At 41.5% G+C, this 17,753-nt stretch overlaps 1 protein-coding gene across 1 annotated transcript; it reads left to right on the forward strand.

The window, feature by feature from the left end:
• The first annotated feature begins 353 nt into the window (after positions 1–353).
• On the forward strand, positions 354–17,743 carry LOC125303901 (NLR family CARD domain-containing protein 3-like). Its single transcript, XM_048257857.1, is given in 22 exon segments — positions 354–817; positions 923–1,078; positions 1,530–1,633; positions 2,446–2,586; positions 3,001–3,141; positions 3,921–4,061; positions 4,272–4,874; positions 4,876–6,039; positions 6,504–6,677; positions 6,925–6,975; positions 6,977–7,090; positions 13,313–13,480; positions 13,652–13,825; positions 14,024–14,197; positions 14,560–14,733; positions 14,892–15,065; positions 15,378–15,539; positions 15,698–15,865; positions 16,061–16,234; positions 16,437–16,604; positions 17,014–17,187; positions 17,491–17,743. Coding segments are annotated over 20 exon segments (4,290 nt in total). The 5' UTR covers positions 354–817; positions 923–1,078; positions 1,530–1,589; the 3' UTR covers positions 17,498–17,743.
• The last annotated feature ends 10 nt before the right edge of the window (positions 17,744–17,753 follow it).

Below are 17,753 nucleotides of genomic sequence, written 5' to 3' on the forward strand. Positions count from 1 at the left end.
CCTGTAGTGTCTCACCTTGTATTCAATCGGCTACATTGAACAAGAAAGGGTAATATACAAAATTGCCAAGAGAGTCTAGATTCTGCAAAAAAAACTTTAACGACAAAACCAGGTCTGACCCCATGGCTGCCGGACTAATATCTGTATTAGCCTACATGAGTTTCAGACCTGGTTTTTCTTGGCGTTCTAAATTTTGTTGATGTGCCTGAACATTTTTTTTATTGACACGCCTGTGGGAGCGCATTGTTCATTTGACAACTCGTAAACTTACTTGAACTCTTGGCAGTAGGCCGAGCCTAAAATGATGGTGTAAGAGAGGCCAGGAAAACGACTTGCGTCACGCTTCGCTCCATGTGCTGGGTTAAGATAGGCCCATAATGTTGATTGAGAATTTCATGTGCCAATACCAGTCTGTAACAGAAAAAATGACCGATAGCTCCATGAACCACCATGACATTATATTGGTCCAAATGATGTGTTAGCATATGATGATAGGCCTATTAAATATCTCCAGAGCTGTTTGAAGGATCTTCATTTCAAACTTGTTATAGGCCTACTTGCTCATGATGAACCGACTTTACTAAGGTTGTGGGGTCATGCGCAGAAATGGAAATGCAGTGTTTGCATATCTCCGAAGCAGTTTGAAGGATCTTCACTAGAGCAAGTTATATGAAAGCCTACGGGAGCACAGAAAGAGTTTTAATTTGCTGTTGGCTGTTGAGCGCAAGCGTCACCAACTTTCACTGAAAACGAAACTCAGTTTTGGAAAGCATCTAAAGAGAAGGAGGCGGATTCCCCCCGTCAAAGAAACGAGTTTGTAAGCCACGGCGATTTGTTCTCAGAAAACACTTGGACTGAATGAAGAATGCATCACAGTAGGCTATGCTATGTCTGATGGATTGTTTATGACTTTGTTGTTTAGTTATCTGGATTGGGCACATTGCCCCAGCACCAACACCTGCGACACATGGGATGGATTAAACGCTAAGCATCAGTCTAAAAACAGCAAGGATACCTAATTGCCAGTATAGCCTAAGTTAGCATCAGAATATGGATTAATGAGAGGCTGAATTTGGAGGTAGGCGGGCTTCCGTATTATTTTCAGCTGAGAATAGCCTGCCTTGTTGTCGTTGTGAAGACGGGTCATATTTGTTACCTGAAGCGGCAGTCCGCCCATAGTCTACAGATGCTCGAATTATCAGCAAAATATCTGTTGACACTCTTAAGTAGGCTACAATTTATGTTTTTAGGTTAGGTTTGGATGTTCAATAATTTCACATTTTACACGGTAAACTTGAATCAGATGATGCGTCTCTGTGGGCGGACTGTCCAAATACGACCACAGTATGTGTATTAGCAGTATTAGGGCCACACATATGAAGAAAAAAATATGTTTTGCCATGACTAGATTAAACTCGCCATGTCGACATTAAACTCGACATTTCGAGAATAAAGTTCAAATATCATGTCGACTTTAATCTCGACGTGACCTGAACCTTATACCCCTTACCCTTTTCCCGCACACACAGGCATGCATGAGTCTCTGATGTGTTTTCCTCAACTGTGAGGTACCGGTATTCCGTGTCATCATGAGTCTCTCTGGGCCATCCAGCTCTCAAGACACAGAGGCCAGGTACACTCGGTGTCAAACGAGTGGTTGAGAAGTACTGAACTCGCACAGTAACAGCAATCTATATGTTTGTGTTTTCATTCGTTAATTTATTTTCTTGTGGGATAGATTAGCAATGACAAACATATTTGGTTACATGATGAAGAGTACTACTTTTCTAAATAAACACACACAAACCTATGATGGAGTATTAGGGTCACACATATGTTGATATTAAACTTGAAATTTCGAGAATAAAGTTGAAATATCATGTCTACTTTAATATCGACCTTTTGTCTTTATTCTCGACATTCAAATCTAGTTATATAGTTATTGCTAAACCCAATTCTGCACTAAAATTTCACCAAATCATCTAGGCTACAGAAGCCATTTTGTTGAGTTGTCGGCCAACTGGTCGAGTCTGATACTGACTGTCCAGATTAAGTGGCAGCTACTCTCTCACCAAACTTGTTTTGATGGCCATCAAAGATTAAAGTCAACATGTCGAGATTAAAGTCGACATAATATTTCAACTTTATTTGTCGAAATGTCAAGTTTAATGTCGACTTCAAAGGCAAAAATATTGGCAATTTTATTTTTCTTCATATGTGGCCCTAATACTCCGTTGAACAAAACTGAATTTAAAAAATATAGAGAATAGCCTATTGTGTCCCTACCAAAGCTGAGATCAAACCTATGTGCTCAGGATGAACTAATAACACTGACAAACATATGCAGCTAAATTATATGTAGTAACTTAGAAAGAAATAAACACAAACCCATTTCATGTACTGAATTTTTATTTGTGTGTGCGCCACCTTACTCTTTATTTGTAGGGAGCAGGAGAGATCTCATTCACCTGTGCTGAGCTGTGTTTCTGCCAAGAGTGACCGCTCAATGGACCTGATATCCAACTTCAGGCAAAATTCTCTGGGACCCCAATCAGGTGGACGACAACAGATTTCAGCTCAAAACACGTAAGAGTAATATATAAACACTGCAAGTAATAAACTGACTTCATTCATTAGTTCTTTCATTTGTTCATTCATTCATTCATTCATTCATTCATTCATTTGTTTGATTGTTTCCACAAGTCTAACAGCGGAGCTACACCAGGCGTGCAATTGAAGCGTTTGTTAACGGAGAGTATGCTGTTAGCTTCCACTGAAACTGGCCAAACCAGATGTGAGCGCACTACATACATTGAAAAGAAATTAGACCAGTCTTCTAAAACTAATTTTACACTCCACACACTGAACACTTCAGTTGCGCTGCAGGTGTAGCTCGGCTGTAAAGGTGATGAACTAAAGACTGATAAATAATCAAACACAAACCCATTTCATATACTGTGTTTTTATTTGTGTGTGTGCCACCTTACTCTGTATTTGTAGGGAGCAGGAGAGATCTCATTCACCTGTGCTGAGCTGTGTTTCTGCCAAGAGTGACCACTCAATGGACCTGCCATCCAACTTCAGGCAAAATTCTCTGGGACCCCAATCAGGTGGACAACAACAGATTTCAGCTGAAAGCATGTAAGAATTAGCCTGGCTGGTCCACCTAGATCACCTTTCAGGGAGACGCTAGTCTGTAACACCATAATTCACTAACATTTCCATCAGACCCTACAAAAAAATAGGGCCAATCAGTGACGAGAGGGGATGACGTTATAGTTTAAAAATTGAAAGTGGCTGTAGTAAACGGTAGTAGCAATTGCAGTCGGAAGAGTGTGTACATTTATTTAAAATAAAGGTTGGCCTACATTGTTTCCTGACTGCCAATGCTGTTTGTTGTCAGTTTATAAAGTTTTGACATATCATAAATTAACGTTAGGAATCCCTATTTAATATGACTGGTTAGGCTGGACCAATGATTTCAAAGTTAACTCAATGTCTACGTCCTTCACCAAGCTAATGTTGGAAACGTGTCCAAATCATGAGTCGTATGAATCTTTTCACGAAGGGAATGAGCTACCGTAATCGACTCTTTTCACAAAGTGAATGAGTCTGGTTTTAACCAGGCTATGCATATAAATATTACAGTAATTAAAACTGACTCCATTCATTCTTTTTCCACAAGTGTAACAGCGAGGCTACACCGTTTGTGGAGCGTATGCTGCAACAATTAGCTTCCACTGTAATCTCTGAACGCAGAACGCTTCAGTTGCACTCCAGGTGTAGCTCAGCTGTAAATGGGATGAACAAATAACACTGGCAAACATATAAACTATATGTAGTAACTTAGAAATGAATAAACACAAACCCATGTACTGAATTTTTATTTGTGTGTGCACCACCTTACTCTTTATTTGTAGGGAGCAGGAGAGATCTCATTCACCTGTGCTGAGCTGTGTTTCTGCCAAGAGTGACCGCTCAATGGACCTGCCATCCAACTTCAGGCAAAATTCTCTGGCACCCCAATCAGGTGGACAACAACAGATTTCAGCTCAAAGCATGTAAGAGTAGTCTCATATATAAATATACCATAAATATAATTCATTTATTCGGCTATTTCATTCAATTAAATTTGCATGAAATAAGAAGACAAATTTTCCAACCTTCTACAAAAAAGTCTCTGCTTTTATTCACATCCACATCCACACACATCCATTTTGCCTTACAATGTCAGTGCTATGCTCATAAATGCCTTTAATTGTATGAATCAGAAACACACATCAACTTGAAGATCATGAAGATCTGAAGATGCTCCTGAAGAGGAAGTTTGAGTATGTAAATGAAGGCCAAGCAGAGTCAGGATGTCTGCTTAGTGATATCTATACCGAGCTCTACGTCACAGAGGGCATGGGTGGAGATGTGAACACTGAACACGAGATCAGACAAATCGAGATGCTGTCAAAGAGATCTACACTAACAGACACACCAGTCCACTGCAGCGACATCTTTAGACTCACATCCAAAACAGACGCACATGTCAGAGCTGTGCTGACGAGAGGAATCGCTGGTATTGGCAAGACCATCACCGTGCAGAAGTTCATCTTGGACTGGGCTGAGGGACGAGCCAATCAGGACGTCCATCTGTTGCTCCCGCTGCCCTTCCGGGAGCTCAACCTGCTGATGGAGAGTAAGCACAGCCTGGTTACCCTTGTGGAACACTTCACCACACAAAAAAGCGCCTTGCAGCTCTGCAACGCTGACAAATGCAAAATCATCTTTATCTTTGACGGCCTGGACGAGTGTCTACTTCCTCTGAGATTCTGTGAGAACTCGGCGGTGTGTGATGTCACAGAGGCCTGCTCTGTGGACGCTCTCGACGAGCCTGATGAAGGGCGCACTGTTCCCCTCCGCGCTCCTCTGGGTGACTTCTCGACCAGGAGCCGCCAACAAGATCCCCCCTGAGTATGTGCACCTCCTGACGGAGATCCGTGGCTTCAGCGATGCTCAGAAGGAGCAGTACTTCAGGAAGAAGATATCTGAGCCAAATTTGTGCAGGGAGGTGGTTTCACATGTGAAGGCGTCACGGAGCCTCTACATCATGTGTCACATTCCAGTCTTCTGCTGGATCTCCGCCATTGTTCTACAGCGAATACTCTCAGATGCAAATGCAAGGGAGATTCCCAAAACTCTCACTGAGATGTACACTCACTTCCTAATCACTCAGTCAAACACCAGAAATGAGAAATATGCAGTTGTCTCTGGGCTTCTAGACAGGGAAATGGTTCTCAAACTAGGCAAACTGGCCTTTCAACAGCTGGAGACGGGTAACCTGATCTTCTATGAAAGAGACCTGGCAGATTGTGGGATTGATGCTGAAGAGGCGTCAGTGTACTCGGGAGTCTGTACACAAATCTTCAGAGAGGAGCTCCCGTTGCACCATGGCAAGGTCTACTGCTTCGTCCACCTCAGCATTCAGGAGTTCCTTGCTGCTTTGTTCCTGTTTGTCTCTTTCGCCAGTCGTGGATCATATGATGCAGATCAGTGTGTCAGACATCTCTGTGATGCGGAGAACTTGTCTGATCTCGAAAGGCACGTGGTGGACAAGGCTCTGCAGAGTAAGAATGGACAACTGGATCTGTTCCTCCGCTTCCTGTTGGGCCTCTCTCTGGAAGCCACTCAGGGGCTCCTGCGATGCCTTATCCCCCAGCTAAGCCCCTGCCGTCTGGGCAGCGGGGACCAGACGGTCAGATACATCAAGCAAAATATCAGGAAGAATGCAGGCACAGAGAAGACCATCAACCTCTTCTACTGCCTGAGGGAGTGGAAAGATCCCTCACTGGAGAAGGAGATCCAAAGTTACCTGAGCACGGGGTGTTTGTCCAGGGTGTGTCTGTCGCCCGCACAGTGGTCGGCGCTGGTTTTTGTGCTGCTGACCTCTGAGGAGGGGGAGCTGGAGGAGTTTGACTTGAAGAAGTACACCCGGTCAGAGGAGTGTCTGCTCAGCCTGCTGCCCTGTGTCAAAGCGTCCAGAACATCCCTGTGAGTACCTGCTACTTCAACACAAGAGCACCGTTTAGCTGTGGTCAGGGAAGGCAAGGCGGGATGCATTTATTTGGAAGTGTGATTTGCAGAAGGGAGGGGAGTGGGGTTGGGTTACATTTTATCTGGCAGGATTCAATACAGTTCAATTTTATTTATATACGCCAAAACAGTTAATATTGTCTCAAGGTTTATAGAGCCCAGAGGTGGAACCCTAGGGCACTGAGGCAGGACAATGGGGGCAAAATAATCTCCTTGACACCTTGAGCAGGAGGGGGATTGGTGATGGTGGGGGCGGGGGGGTTGACTGGGGTGGGTCAGGTAGAGAGATAGAGATGGCAAAAAGGAAGAAAGGAGAAGAAAGACTCAAATGTACACAGATGGGGACGTTTAATTTGTGGTACAACTGTATTTAACCTTTACCTAAAGCCTCACATTACATTTAAATAAATCTCTTCTCTCAGGTTGAATAAATGCAACCTGACTGACGAGTGTTGCCCAGCATTGGCCTCTGTGCTGCGTTCAACCACTTCCTGTCTGAGAGAGCTGGACCTGAGCATGAACAAGCTGTACGACTCAGGAGTGGAGCAGCTCTGTTCTGGCCTGCTGGACCCACACTGTAAACTGGAGACACTGAGGTGATGCTCATCTTTAATCTTGGCTGGCAAGGTTAAATACATGTAAATACTTGTAAATAACTTTGAAAATAGTGTATGCAATCACATTACAAGAATGATGATGATGATGTCAAGATGATGTCTGTGATATAAGTTTATAAAAACTGTTCATCAAGACAGACATCCTGCACTGTATTGAAAGTAGAAATCAGATAGCTCAATGTAGACATCCTGCCATAATGTGTGGCTGGTTTCTGACTGCCTGCAGGTTGCTGGATTGCGGACTGACAGAAGAAGCATTTTCTCTTGTGGCTTCGGCCCCCCTACCACCTGAGACTGTTGGATCTGGGCAAGAATATGCCTGGAGAGTCGGGAATCAAGCGACTGTGCTCTGTGTTCGTAGAGGAACCTCAGTGTGTGCTGGAGATCCTGATGTGAGTATATAGGCAGAAAACACCCAAACACATTGTCATGTAAAATTAACTAATCACATCATAATAGTGCTTACTATATTAACTCCTCATAAGTAATTTTACTGCTATGCTATTAGATTTATTTTATATGTATTACCAGTTCTTTGGAAGAAATTAGTCTGGGCATGAGCTTTTGTGGGTATGGGTGTAGATAGGATAGGATCTACTCTGCATGTTGATTACTCATAGGCAGTGTTGGGAGTAATGCGTTACAAAGTAACACGTTACTGTAATTCCACTACTTTTAGTGGTAACTAGCATGTAACGAAGTATTTTTGTAAATCAAGTAACACAATTGCAAATATAACCGCAAGCGGTGATTTACGGGGTCCGAGCAAAACGAACATGAGGTAGCATAGCTTTTTAGTTTTACATATGCTTTGATTGTTTGGGCCCAATTGTTCAAAAGAAACGTTATCGGATTTCAGTTACCGGATTTCGGCTATCGGATTGGATCAAATCTTGAAAATGGCTTGTTCAAAGGGAAACAAGGATCCTGAAACTGGATTAGATCACATAATCTATTCTTGGTTTTGATCTGGATAAAACCTTCACTTTGCGTTGTTCAAAACTTTTGAGTTGGATTGGAATAAATTTGATGCATAAAATTAGGATTACCCTGTGCTGTAACGTTATAGTGTGCTAACCTCCACAACCTAATAGTATTCTAACAGTAGTATTCTAGTGCGCTAATCTCCACAACTCAATAGTATTCTAACAATACTCTATTCTACAGGACTATGCATTTGTCATGGATAAGATGAAGGGTCTGATAATGGAAGGCAGTGTTTCCCACAGAATGGAATTGTATTTGTGGTGGTAGGTGAAGGGGGGTGGGGGTGGGTTCTGTGTTGGAGTCAATAAGATGAAAAGCCTATAATTATACAGTTATACTTGCCTTGCACGACAAGTCCTGACTAGCTGTAACGTTATAGTGTGCTAACCTCCACAACCCAACAGTATTCTAACAGTATTCTATTCTAGTATGCTAACCTCCACAACCCAACTGAAGGAACTGTAGAGGGCGATGTGGGTCGAGGTAGAGTGAGTGTGTGGCGAGCAGGCAGAGCCTCGGTCAGAAGGCTCAATGGTATGGAGTGATGACACGGAGATGGCAGGTTTCGGTGCTACACAAGTTAACTTTATTTGAGTTTCAATTCATCTGTTCTTTTGTTCTTTACTTGTATGTGTGCTGCATCAAAGAGGAAACAAACAGAAAATGGAGTAATTAGTGAAATGGGGTAAATCAGTACAGATCCCAACTCACAAACAAACCAATTGACATTTGAACAATAAACTGAAATCATATGGCTATATAAGGTCAAGTATTGTTTAGTTGTACATCCCAAGTCAACCAACATCGCCTAATCATCTCACATGGGACTCCAACACACCAAACCAACAAACAAAGACCTTAACTTAACACATGATGGCAGAGCTACTCTACAAACTGATAAACATCACAAAAGTCATAGTGAGGGTCATTAAAGTGATGACTTACGTTAACTCAAAAATGCAAACAGCAGGATACACTGGAGTGCTGGGTTGAGATGAACAAAAGAGTGAACTGAGGGCAAGCGAACAATTTATTCTGGTCTGAGCCCCTGCTCCGGAGCTACAGGGTTTCCCAGCAGGTAAACTGGGTGTGGTTAGGTGGCAGAGCCAAACAATCCTGCAGTTTCTCCACAGCACTTTCACCTCAAGCCCTCCTTACACTGACAGACTTTGGAAAGATTTGCAAAGATTTGGAAAAGATTTTTGAAAGACTATAGTCTTAGACCCTCTTGCATCTAAAGACAAGTAGTAGAGTTTTAAGTCACAGACTATGATTTTGCAATGACTAGGGATCTTGCAGGGTCACTATTTACAAGACTGCAACACGATTCCTTTCAATTATTACCCATCGTGCAATAGATAAACAGGAACTGAAAATTATAGCCTACTAAACTCAGTCGTATTTTCGTGTTTCTGCAGCATTGTTTCATGCGTGACATCCTTAACCGATAGAGTTGTTCTGTCAAGTGGAAGAGCCGACTAAATATGTATAAGAAATGACAAATATTATAAGAATAACAAATAATTATAGGCTACAGCTGTGTCGGAGTCAATAAGATAAACAGCCTATACAATTGCATTACAAGTCCATATTGACAAGTAGCTGTAATGTTCTAGTGTGTTAACCTCCACAACCCAAAAGCATTCTATTGTAGTATGCTAACATCCACAACCCAACAGTATTCTAACACTAATGCTTCAAGTGGGATTTGAACTCTCAACCTAAGGATTACCAGTACAAGGCACTGTACAATTATCCCCATACCAGTACAATTATCCCACTGAGCCACTGTCAATCCCAAATGTTGGCCAGTCACATTCACATGGTGAAAATGTGTATTGGTAAACATACAACAAGAAAAACTCCAAGCATACATTTGACAATAAAATGAAGGGCTTTCCTAAAAGAGTACACCTGAAACCATTTTGAAATTCTGGGGCAATTAGACATTTGTAGAGAAGAATACTAATGGATGAAGTATAAATATGATAGACATAATGATGAAGGAAAAATAGTAAACAAAGAAGTTCCCGTAAATGTCAGTGTGTCTCAGCATTCTGATTCTTGGCAACTAATGACTGTATGTTGATTGCCTGATGTCATTCAGGTGCTGTTCAATGGTGTGAATCTTCAATAACCAATAGTATTCGAGCTAGAGCCTAAAACACTCAACCTAACAAACACCAGCACTAGGCATTATCCCACTGAGCCACTGACAATCCTATCTATTTGGCAGTCACATTCACATGGTGAAAATGTGTGTTGGCAAACACACAACATCAAGAAAATTCCTAGCATACATTTGACAATAGAATTAAGGGCTTTATAAAAAAAGAGTACAGATCTGAAAATGTGCACTGTTAATGGTATCCACATAATGATGGTTGTATGGTTGTTCTCCAAGGAAAAAAAAATACTCGTATAGGAATATAGGTGATATAGGAGAAATGGGCTGAGTGGTCAAACTTTATTGGTCTATATCTCTGAAATGGAACAACATATCCAAATTCTTTTGATAACTTTTGTGAGGCTTTGTCTAAACATTGTCTGTGAGAATTTTGGTGAAGATTTGATAATTTTTGAAGCCTGTGAAACTTTTTATGATGTTTGGCTTTTCTCTGAAATTGTGGCAAAAGTAAACATTTTTAGAGCATAAAACCAGGGTGAAAAAGATTCATCTAAATGTAGAGATTAATATGATGAAAGAATTGAGTCTAGGTCAATCTGGTAAGGAGAAATGAGCATTTTTGACAAGAGCGCCACCTTTGGGTGCAGTACCCCAAATTTTGGGTTATGGGTAGTGGGGGTGTGTGAAACTTTTTATAATGTTTGGCTTTTCCATGAAATTGTCAAAAGTAAACATTTTTAGACCATAAGACCAGGGACAAAAAGATGCATCTTTAGAGATTAATATTATGAAAGAATTTTGAGTCTAGGTCAATCTGGTAAGGAGAAATTAGCATAATTAACTTTTTTTTTCCAATAGCGCCATCTTTGGGTGCAGTACCCTAAATTTTGGGTTATGGGTAGAGGAGGGTACTGGTAACCATACCTGAACATTTGAAAAGTTTTGGAGTTACGGTTTAGGCTGCAGTATGACTTTTACAGAATTTTGGCCAAAAATGAACGGTACAGAAACAATAGGGGTCCTGCAGCTACGCTGCTCGGACCCCTAATTACTGAAATTTCAAAGAGTTAGTTACTTCCGTTATTCTGTTGATCTTGAATGAACGACTGCAGACAAGATGACAGATGCACATTTGCTGCTTCTGATCTAACGTCTCCCGACCTTAGCTGTGTTTCCAGCGATTGTGTTTCATGTTTAGATTCCAGATGCATTCTTTACAGTTAATAGGAGCCTCCTCACATTCCTCCTTATTTCGTATTAAACACACAAGAGTGCATTAGGCTACAATTTAAATGGGCATCTTAAAGGAATTATCCGGAGTAAAATGCACTTTAGATCAATTTACGGATGATTGGGAGTAAATACGTTGAGTTGACATCAAAATCATGTAATTCGGATGTGTTTGATTTTACCGTTTTCAGTCAAAACTCGTTAGCCTGGAAGTGACCAGGGCAACTCATTTCGCCGCTACAAAACGCTATTTTTATACCTCTTCTACAGTTCCAAACAACATTACACTTATGTGGTAGTGAGTAGAGGGTCCCTATAGCCAAACCGAAGTATCCCGAGGTCTTTATGTGGTCGGATAGAGAGTCCAGAATGAATTTCATCAAGCCAGTACCTTTCCGGAAATGTTGCTGCTGCAGCTGGTGTCTTTAGGGGGAAGTCCGTAGGAGTCGATTGCGAGTGTGGAGTAACACGCTCTGGAAATTCACAATTTCGTTGCCGTTTTTTTTTTTTTTTTAAAACATAGTCCAGTATTTCTTTCGAAATTGAAATGAAGTTTAATGGACTGGACTATGTTTTTTTTTTTTTTTTTTTAAAACAGCAACGAAATTGTGAATTTCCAGAGCGTGTTACTCCACACTCAGCAATCGACTCCTACGGACTTTCCCCTAGCCAGCTGCAGCAACATTTCCGGAAAGGTACTGGCTTGATGAAATTCATTCTGGACTCTCTATCCGACCACATAAAGACCTCGGGATACTTCGGTTTGGCTTTAGGGACCCTCTGCTAACTACCACGTAAGTGTAATGTTGTTTGGAACTGTAGAAGAGTTATAAAAATAGCGTTTTGTAGCGGCGAAATTATTTGCCCTGGTCACTTCCAGGCTAACGAGTTTTGACTAAAAACGGTAAAATCAAACTTTCTCAAAACACATCCGAATGACATGATTTTGATGTCAACTCAACGTATGTACTCCCAATCATCCGTAAATTGATCCAAAGTGCATTTTACTCCGGATAATTCCTTTAAAGCCTTTTCCCTTTCGTTTCCATCTCGTAAGCTCCACTACAGTAAAAACGCACCTTGTTGTTTATTTTATCTCTGCTCTTTTTCGCCTATTGTGCAAAAGCCTTGTTATATCAATTTCTCATTCTTACAACATAGCCACGCCACAACACCAATAGGCCTACATACAGTAGCCTATAAATAGCCTTGGCATAAGCAAGCACACGTTTAACTCGAGAGGAAAATGCAGATTTCACTTACCAGATAAAGAAACCTCCTACTAGCCTACCGTACATACTACAGCGACTTGAGTTATTTGCACAATATGTTTACATCGGAATTGACGTCCATGGTGTTTCATTTGTCTGCGACGAAACATGTCACTTCTCTCTGGAACACCTTATCAGCTGAAGAGTAACCTTCTGCATAGTGCGCGACAATCCCAAACCCTCGGATGCGCATTTGAACTGATTTCGGTAGGTCAGCACTTGTGCAGCGCAGGCTTTTCCCAAACTGGTGGTGCTTAAAATGCTATGTAGCCTAATACAACTGTGTTCAAAGCAGGATGAGGATTGTATGTGTGTGTGAGCAGACAATAACTGCTTTGAAAATAGGCCATTTAACATTGTTTCACATTACATCCCATTGAACTCATTCCATGTAGCCTACAGAAGGATTGCAATAATAATGATAATAACTTTTTATTTATAATAACTTATTTTTTATTTATAATTCAGTGTCAGTGCACCACCATGCCACCTACCAGATGTTGCAGTTGGGTGTACTGTACATATCTTTCAAACCACCTAGATGTTGAGGGTGGCGCAAAACAAGGTCAGGGAAGCCTTCATGCATTGTAGAATGTTTTGTGGTCGGAAAAAGTTTGAGATCATGCGCAAGGCTATTGATTTGAAGGCCCGTTGAAACTACAATAAATAGGTCTAAAAATTAGGTTTATTGTGTGTGTGACTGTTCAGTACTGTTCATTTTGACATTTTAAAAGCAGACTTAAAAGTAACTCAAAACTTTCTCTAGTAACTAATTACTTTTGATATACAGTAATTGGTAAGGTAATTCAATTACTTTTGAAAGAAGTAACTAGTAACTGTAACTAATTACTAATTTTCAGTAACTTGCCCAACACTGCTCATAGGACCGGTCTTGGCTGCAGTGACACAAACAAAACTCTGATGCATTTTGACTAACCAGCAATTGCCAGGTAGTAGCCAAAAGCCCATGTATGTCCCTTCATATACTCTGTCTGCAGGATTGCAAGGTGTGCTGTCAAAGAAGAGGACTGTATGTGTTTAGCCACTGTTCTGGGATCAGACACATCCCGACTGAAAGTGCTCGATCTGAGTCTGAATGAGCCAGAGGACACAGGTGTGAAGCTGCTATCTGATGCCCTTCAGCACAGCAAACTCCAGTCATTAAAGTGAGAGTTTCACACAGTTTTATAGTTTATTTTTGTTTTGTTTTAGGGCTTCATTTTTAGGGTTTTCGGAGCTCACCAGTTCGGATAATCGGTTTAATTTAGTTTGAATGTATACTATCATGTGCCTAATAAACACATAGTAACTAACTTTTTATTTTGTTTGTGTGTCAGACTAAGGAACTGTAATCTGACCGAGACAAGCTGCGAGGCTCTGGCCATGGCCTTGTCCTCAGAGATGTGTAGCCTGGCAAAGCTGGACTTAAAGGAAAATGATTTAAAGGATTCAGGCATAAAGCAGATGTGTTCTGCCATTAAGGCTCTGCAGTGTAAACTGAGTCTGCTGTGGTAAGTCAGTTACTGTACGTAGGAGAGGTTACATGTATTTGACTTAAGTGCTTTGTTGCACATCAACATTTCAAAATTAATCAGCAAGCAGTAACATATAATTTATTGTTCTCAGTTTCTATGAGTATTATATATGATTTCAATATAATTTTAAGTAAGTAATTGCATTCAAATGTCTTGAGTGTTTCTGCCTCTTAGCCTTTCAGACTGTAGAATCACAGAAGTGGGGATCCGTGCTTTGGCCTCGGCTCTGAGATCAAACCCAAGTCACCTGCGAGACCTTGATCTCAGTCGTAATGATCTTGGAGACACAGGGCTGGAGGAGCTCTCCTTATTCCTGCAGGAGCCAGGGTGCAGACTGGAAAACCTCAAGTGAGAGAGAGTTTATGTTTTTACAGAGGAGAAATGTGTTTCGTACATGTATGTGTGTTAAATTTTAGAAACAAAATGAGGTAAATTAATGCAGTTTTTGGTCTAACTCTAACTGCTCCTATTGACTTTGTTTTGGTCTCAAACAAAAATGAAAACATAGTCCACCTCACGTTTTTTAAAAGTGGCAAAGCATGTTCTGTTTAATCGTTGACTTGTCAGCCTGTGCATGTATATGAGTGTCAGCCTGTGTGATTGGATATCTATATACAGAAATAAGGAAGCGCGCTCAACACCCTGTAGTACTTCAACTAGGGATATCTATATACAGTAAATCGCTAACTTCTTGCTGTGTTGTGTATCAGTCTGTGTGATTGTGACCTGACAGAGGAGAGCTGCTCCGCTCTGGCCTCTGCCCTCACCTCCGACTCCTCGGCTCTCAGAGAGCTGGACTTGAGCCGCAACCCGCTGGGAGATTCAGGAGCCACAGAGCTCTCTGGTGCTATAGCTCATCCACACTGCCATCTGGAGAAGCTCAGGTAAGCACACTGCACACAATAATGTGGTCATGATTCAACCTTATTCATTACACGTGTAGTACTGCATATACAGCAGTTATATATTTACACACAATGGTAATCACCAACATATGTAAATAGCAAATTAAGCCAGAAGTATCTTGTTTTTGTCGTTGTAGACTGGTTGGCTGTGAGATCGGAGAAGAAGGTGGTACATCTCTGGCCTTGGCCCTTGGGTCAAACGGTTCAGACCTGCGGTCTCTGGACCTGAGTGGAAACCTACTGGGAGACGTTGTCATGAAACCTCTGTCTACTGCACTTAGAGATTCAGGGTGTAAACTCAAGAGCTTAAGGTGAATAATGTGAATAGTTCAGTGTGTATAGTGGGTATTAGTTGATATTACTAGATATTATTAGATTGGGTATTGGCATTGATTAATAAAGTTATTTACCTGTAAAATTATTATGTTGAGTGCCATTGTTTATTTCCTGAACTTACACCTAAATTAAAAAGTAACAGTGTGAAAGACTGAGATCCCTTATCAACTGGCATTTGTTTAAAATAAAGTATGCACAATGTTTTCAATGTTAAAATAATCTTTCCTGACAGCATGTCTGAGCATATAGGAGATTTGCAGTATCCGAATAATGCTCTTTTCTGACAGCATATCGGAGTGTGGTATCACAGGAGAGGGTTGCGTTCCACTGGCTGAAGCACTGAGCTCTGGAACGTCCCACCTCAAAAAACTGGATATGACCGGAAACAAACTACGGCAAGAGGGAGTACGTCTCCTCTCAGCCCACAGATCAACACTCAAGTCTCTCCTGTGAGAATTAATACATGATTAATTGAATTTAATTACCAATCAATTAATACTATTAAATCCAATGTAATTACTCATTCAATTTATGAAATTGGAATGACAAATATTAGCCATCAAGCTTGTTTTTTCCTCTGGGTCTCTACCTTCTGTCCTCTCTCCAGGTTGTCTGAGGTGCGCCCTAAGTATAAGGACATTGAATCTCTGGCCGTGGCCCTGAGAGGAGGGGAGCTGCGAGAGCTGGATCTGAGTCATAAGGAGCTGGATGATTCAGGCCTAGAGATCATCGCCAAGGCCCTGAGGACGCCTGATTGCAGACTGGAGACCCTCAGGTGACCCAGCAGGAATTCAATCTTTTCCCATGTATGAACAGAATGCTTGATATTGAATTGTTTTTCTGAAATACACAATTTGAATGATCATTTGAGTTGTCACAGTGGATATTAAATCAAAAACCAAAACCAAAGTGGATATTAAGGTAGCATCATGCTAATATTGTGGTTGTGTGTGTGTGTGTGTGTGCCCAGGTTGTACAATAATAAGATCAGCAGTGCTGGCTGTGTCGCCATGGTGTCCACCCTGAGGGAGAATCCTCAGCACCTGCTGGAGCTGGACCTGAGTGGAAATGAGCCTGGAGATGACGGTGTGGAGCTGCTCGCCTCTGCCCTCAGAGAACAGCACTGCCGACTACACACACTCAAGTGAGAATTACACACAGAACTACATACAAATACACGCTAATTTAGTCAAACATTTAGTCACACGCAAATACCGTACTCAAGTTGCAAAAATTAATTGTGGTCTATCCTGATGACACTTTTTTCTACCATGTGTCCATTCAAGTGATTGATATTCATTTGTCCATGTCCCTATTTCTCCTTGTCTGTTTATTTTGCTCATGAGGTTGAATGAGTGTAACCTGACGAAGAGCAGTTGTGCAGCTGTGGCCTCTGTTCTCAAGGGCTCCCATCTTAAAGAGCTGGCACTGAGTCATAACAACCTCGGTGACTCTGGAGTGAAGCTTCTGTCTGAGGAATTACAGCATGCCACCTGCACACTGGAGGCTCTCAGGTGAGCGTTCTCAGTTAACATCACCTTAACAATCTCTAATCCAGTGCATCTCACTTTGAGCATTGAGATACAGGGACAATGTTTTAGCACACAAAGACTTGCATGAACCATGCAAATCAGGTTAAATCAGGGGCACAATGGTGGATATACAAATAACCATTTGGGATCAAACTCACAACCTGATACTGTCTGTATACTAGACTAGACACCGTATGATGTCCATAAAGTTTTTAGTGTACAACAATGTAAAAGATAATGATAGTCACAGATAGACAAACCCATATACATTAGTGAAATGTGTTGTATACAAATGCCATAACACCCATGGTAAAGCACAATCTAGTCTTTCAGATGTAAAACCATCACAAGTCCCCTAGTCCCTTACACTTCCTCCCCTCTCTCCCTCTAGTCTGGCTAGCTGTGGCGTCACACAGGAGGGATGTGCTTGTCTGGCCTCAGCTCTGAGGTCAAACCCTGGACACCTACAGCAGCTGGACCTGACTGGTAATGCTCTGGGTGACCAGGGCAGGGCGCTGTTACTCTCTCTGCAGCAGGATCCAGGCTATAGGTTGGACAAACTCAGGTGGGTGTATTAAAAGTGGACTGTATTAACGGAGTAATTTGTGATTAGAAACCAAATTGCTTCTTGTCACATTCAGCTAATTGTGTAAATGGAAAGCAAACATTGTGGGCTAGACTGTAAACAATTACAGCCAATCAATACATTACTGAAGGAGGACTGAAGGGATATTAAGAATCATTTGATTGGTTTAATTGATTGGTGAGCTTGTATGCCAACAGTTTTACTAGACTCTTGGACTGTACCTGGACAGTCCATTAAATGCACTAGCATGACACTGTTTCTGTGTTGCATCTCCTGTGGCAGCCTCTAGAGGGCAATCTTTTCCCTAAGAAATGAGAAGAAAGATGGTCCATCCTAACTAAACCACAGAAGTGGGTTCCAGAAGACCCCAACCTCTCATCTCACCAAGGAAGATACATGGAGGATACACAAAATAAGATACTGCTGGTCATTCTACGCAACTGATCATTTGGCCTTTTTCTTAATGTGACTACGGTGCCTATCCTCATCATTGTTGTAAAGAAGTTACTTTTAAAAAGTAGTGTTTGCTCGTAACTTCTTAAAAA

Source organism: Alosa alosa, chromosome 11, assembly GCF_017589495.1.
Source record: "Alosa alosa isolate M-15738 ecotype Scorff River chromosome 11, AALO_Geno_1.1, whole genome shotgun sequence".
Taxonomy (NCBI): Eukaryota; Metazoa; Chordata; class Actinopteri; order Clupeiformes; family Clupeidae; genus Alosa; species Alosa alosa.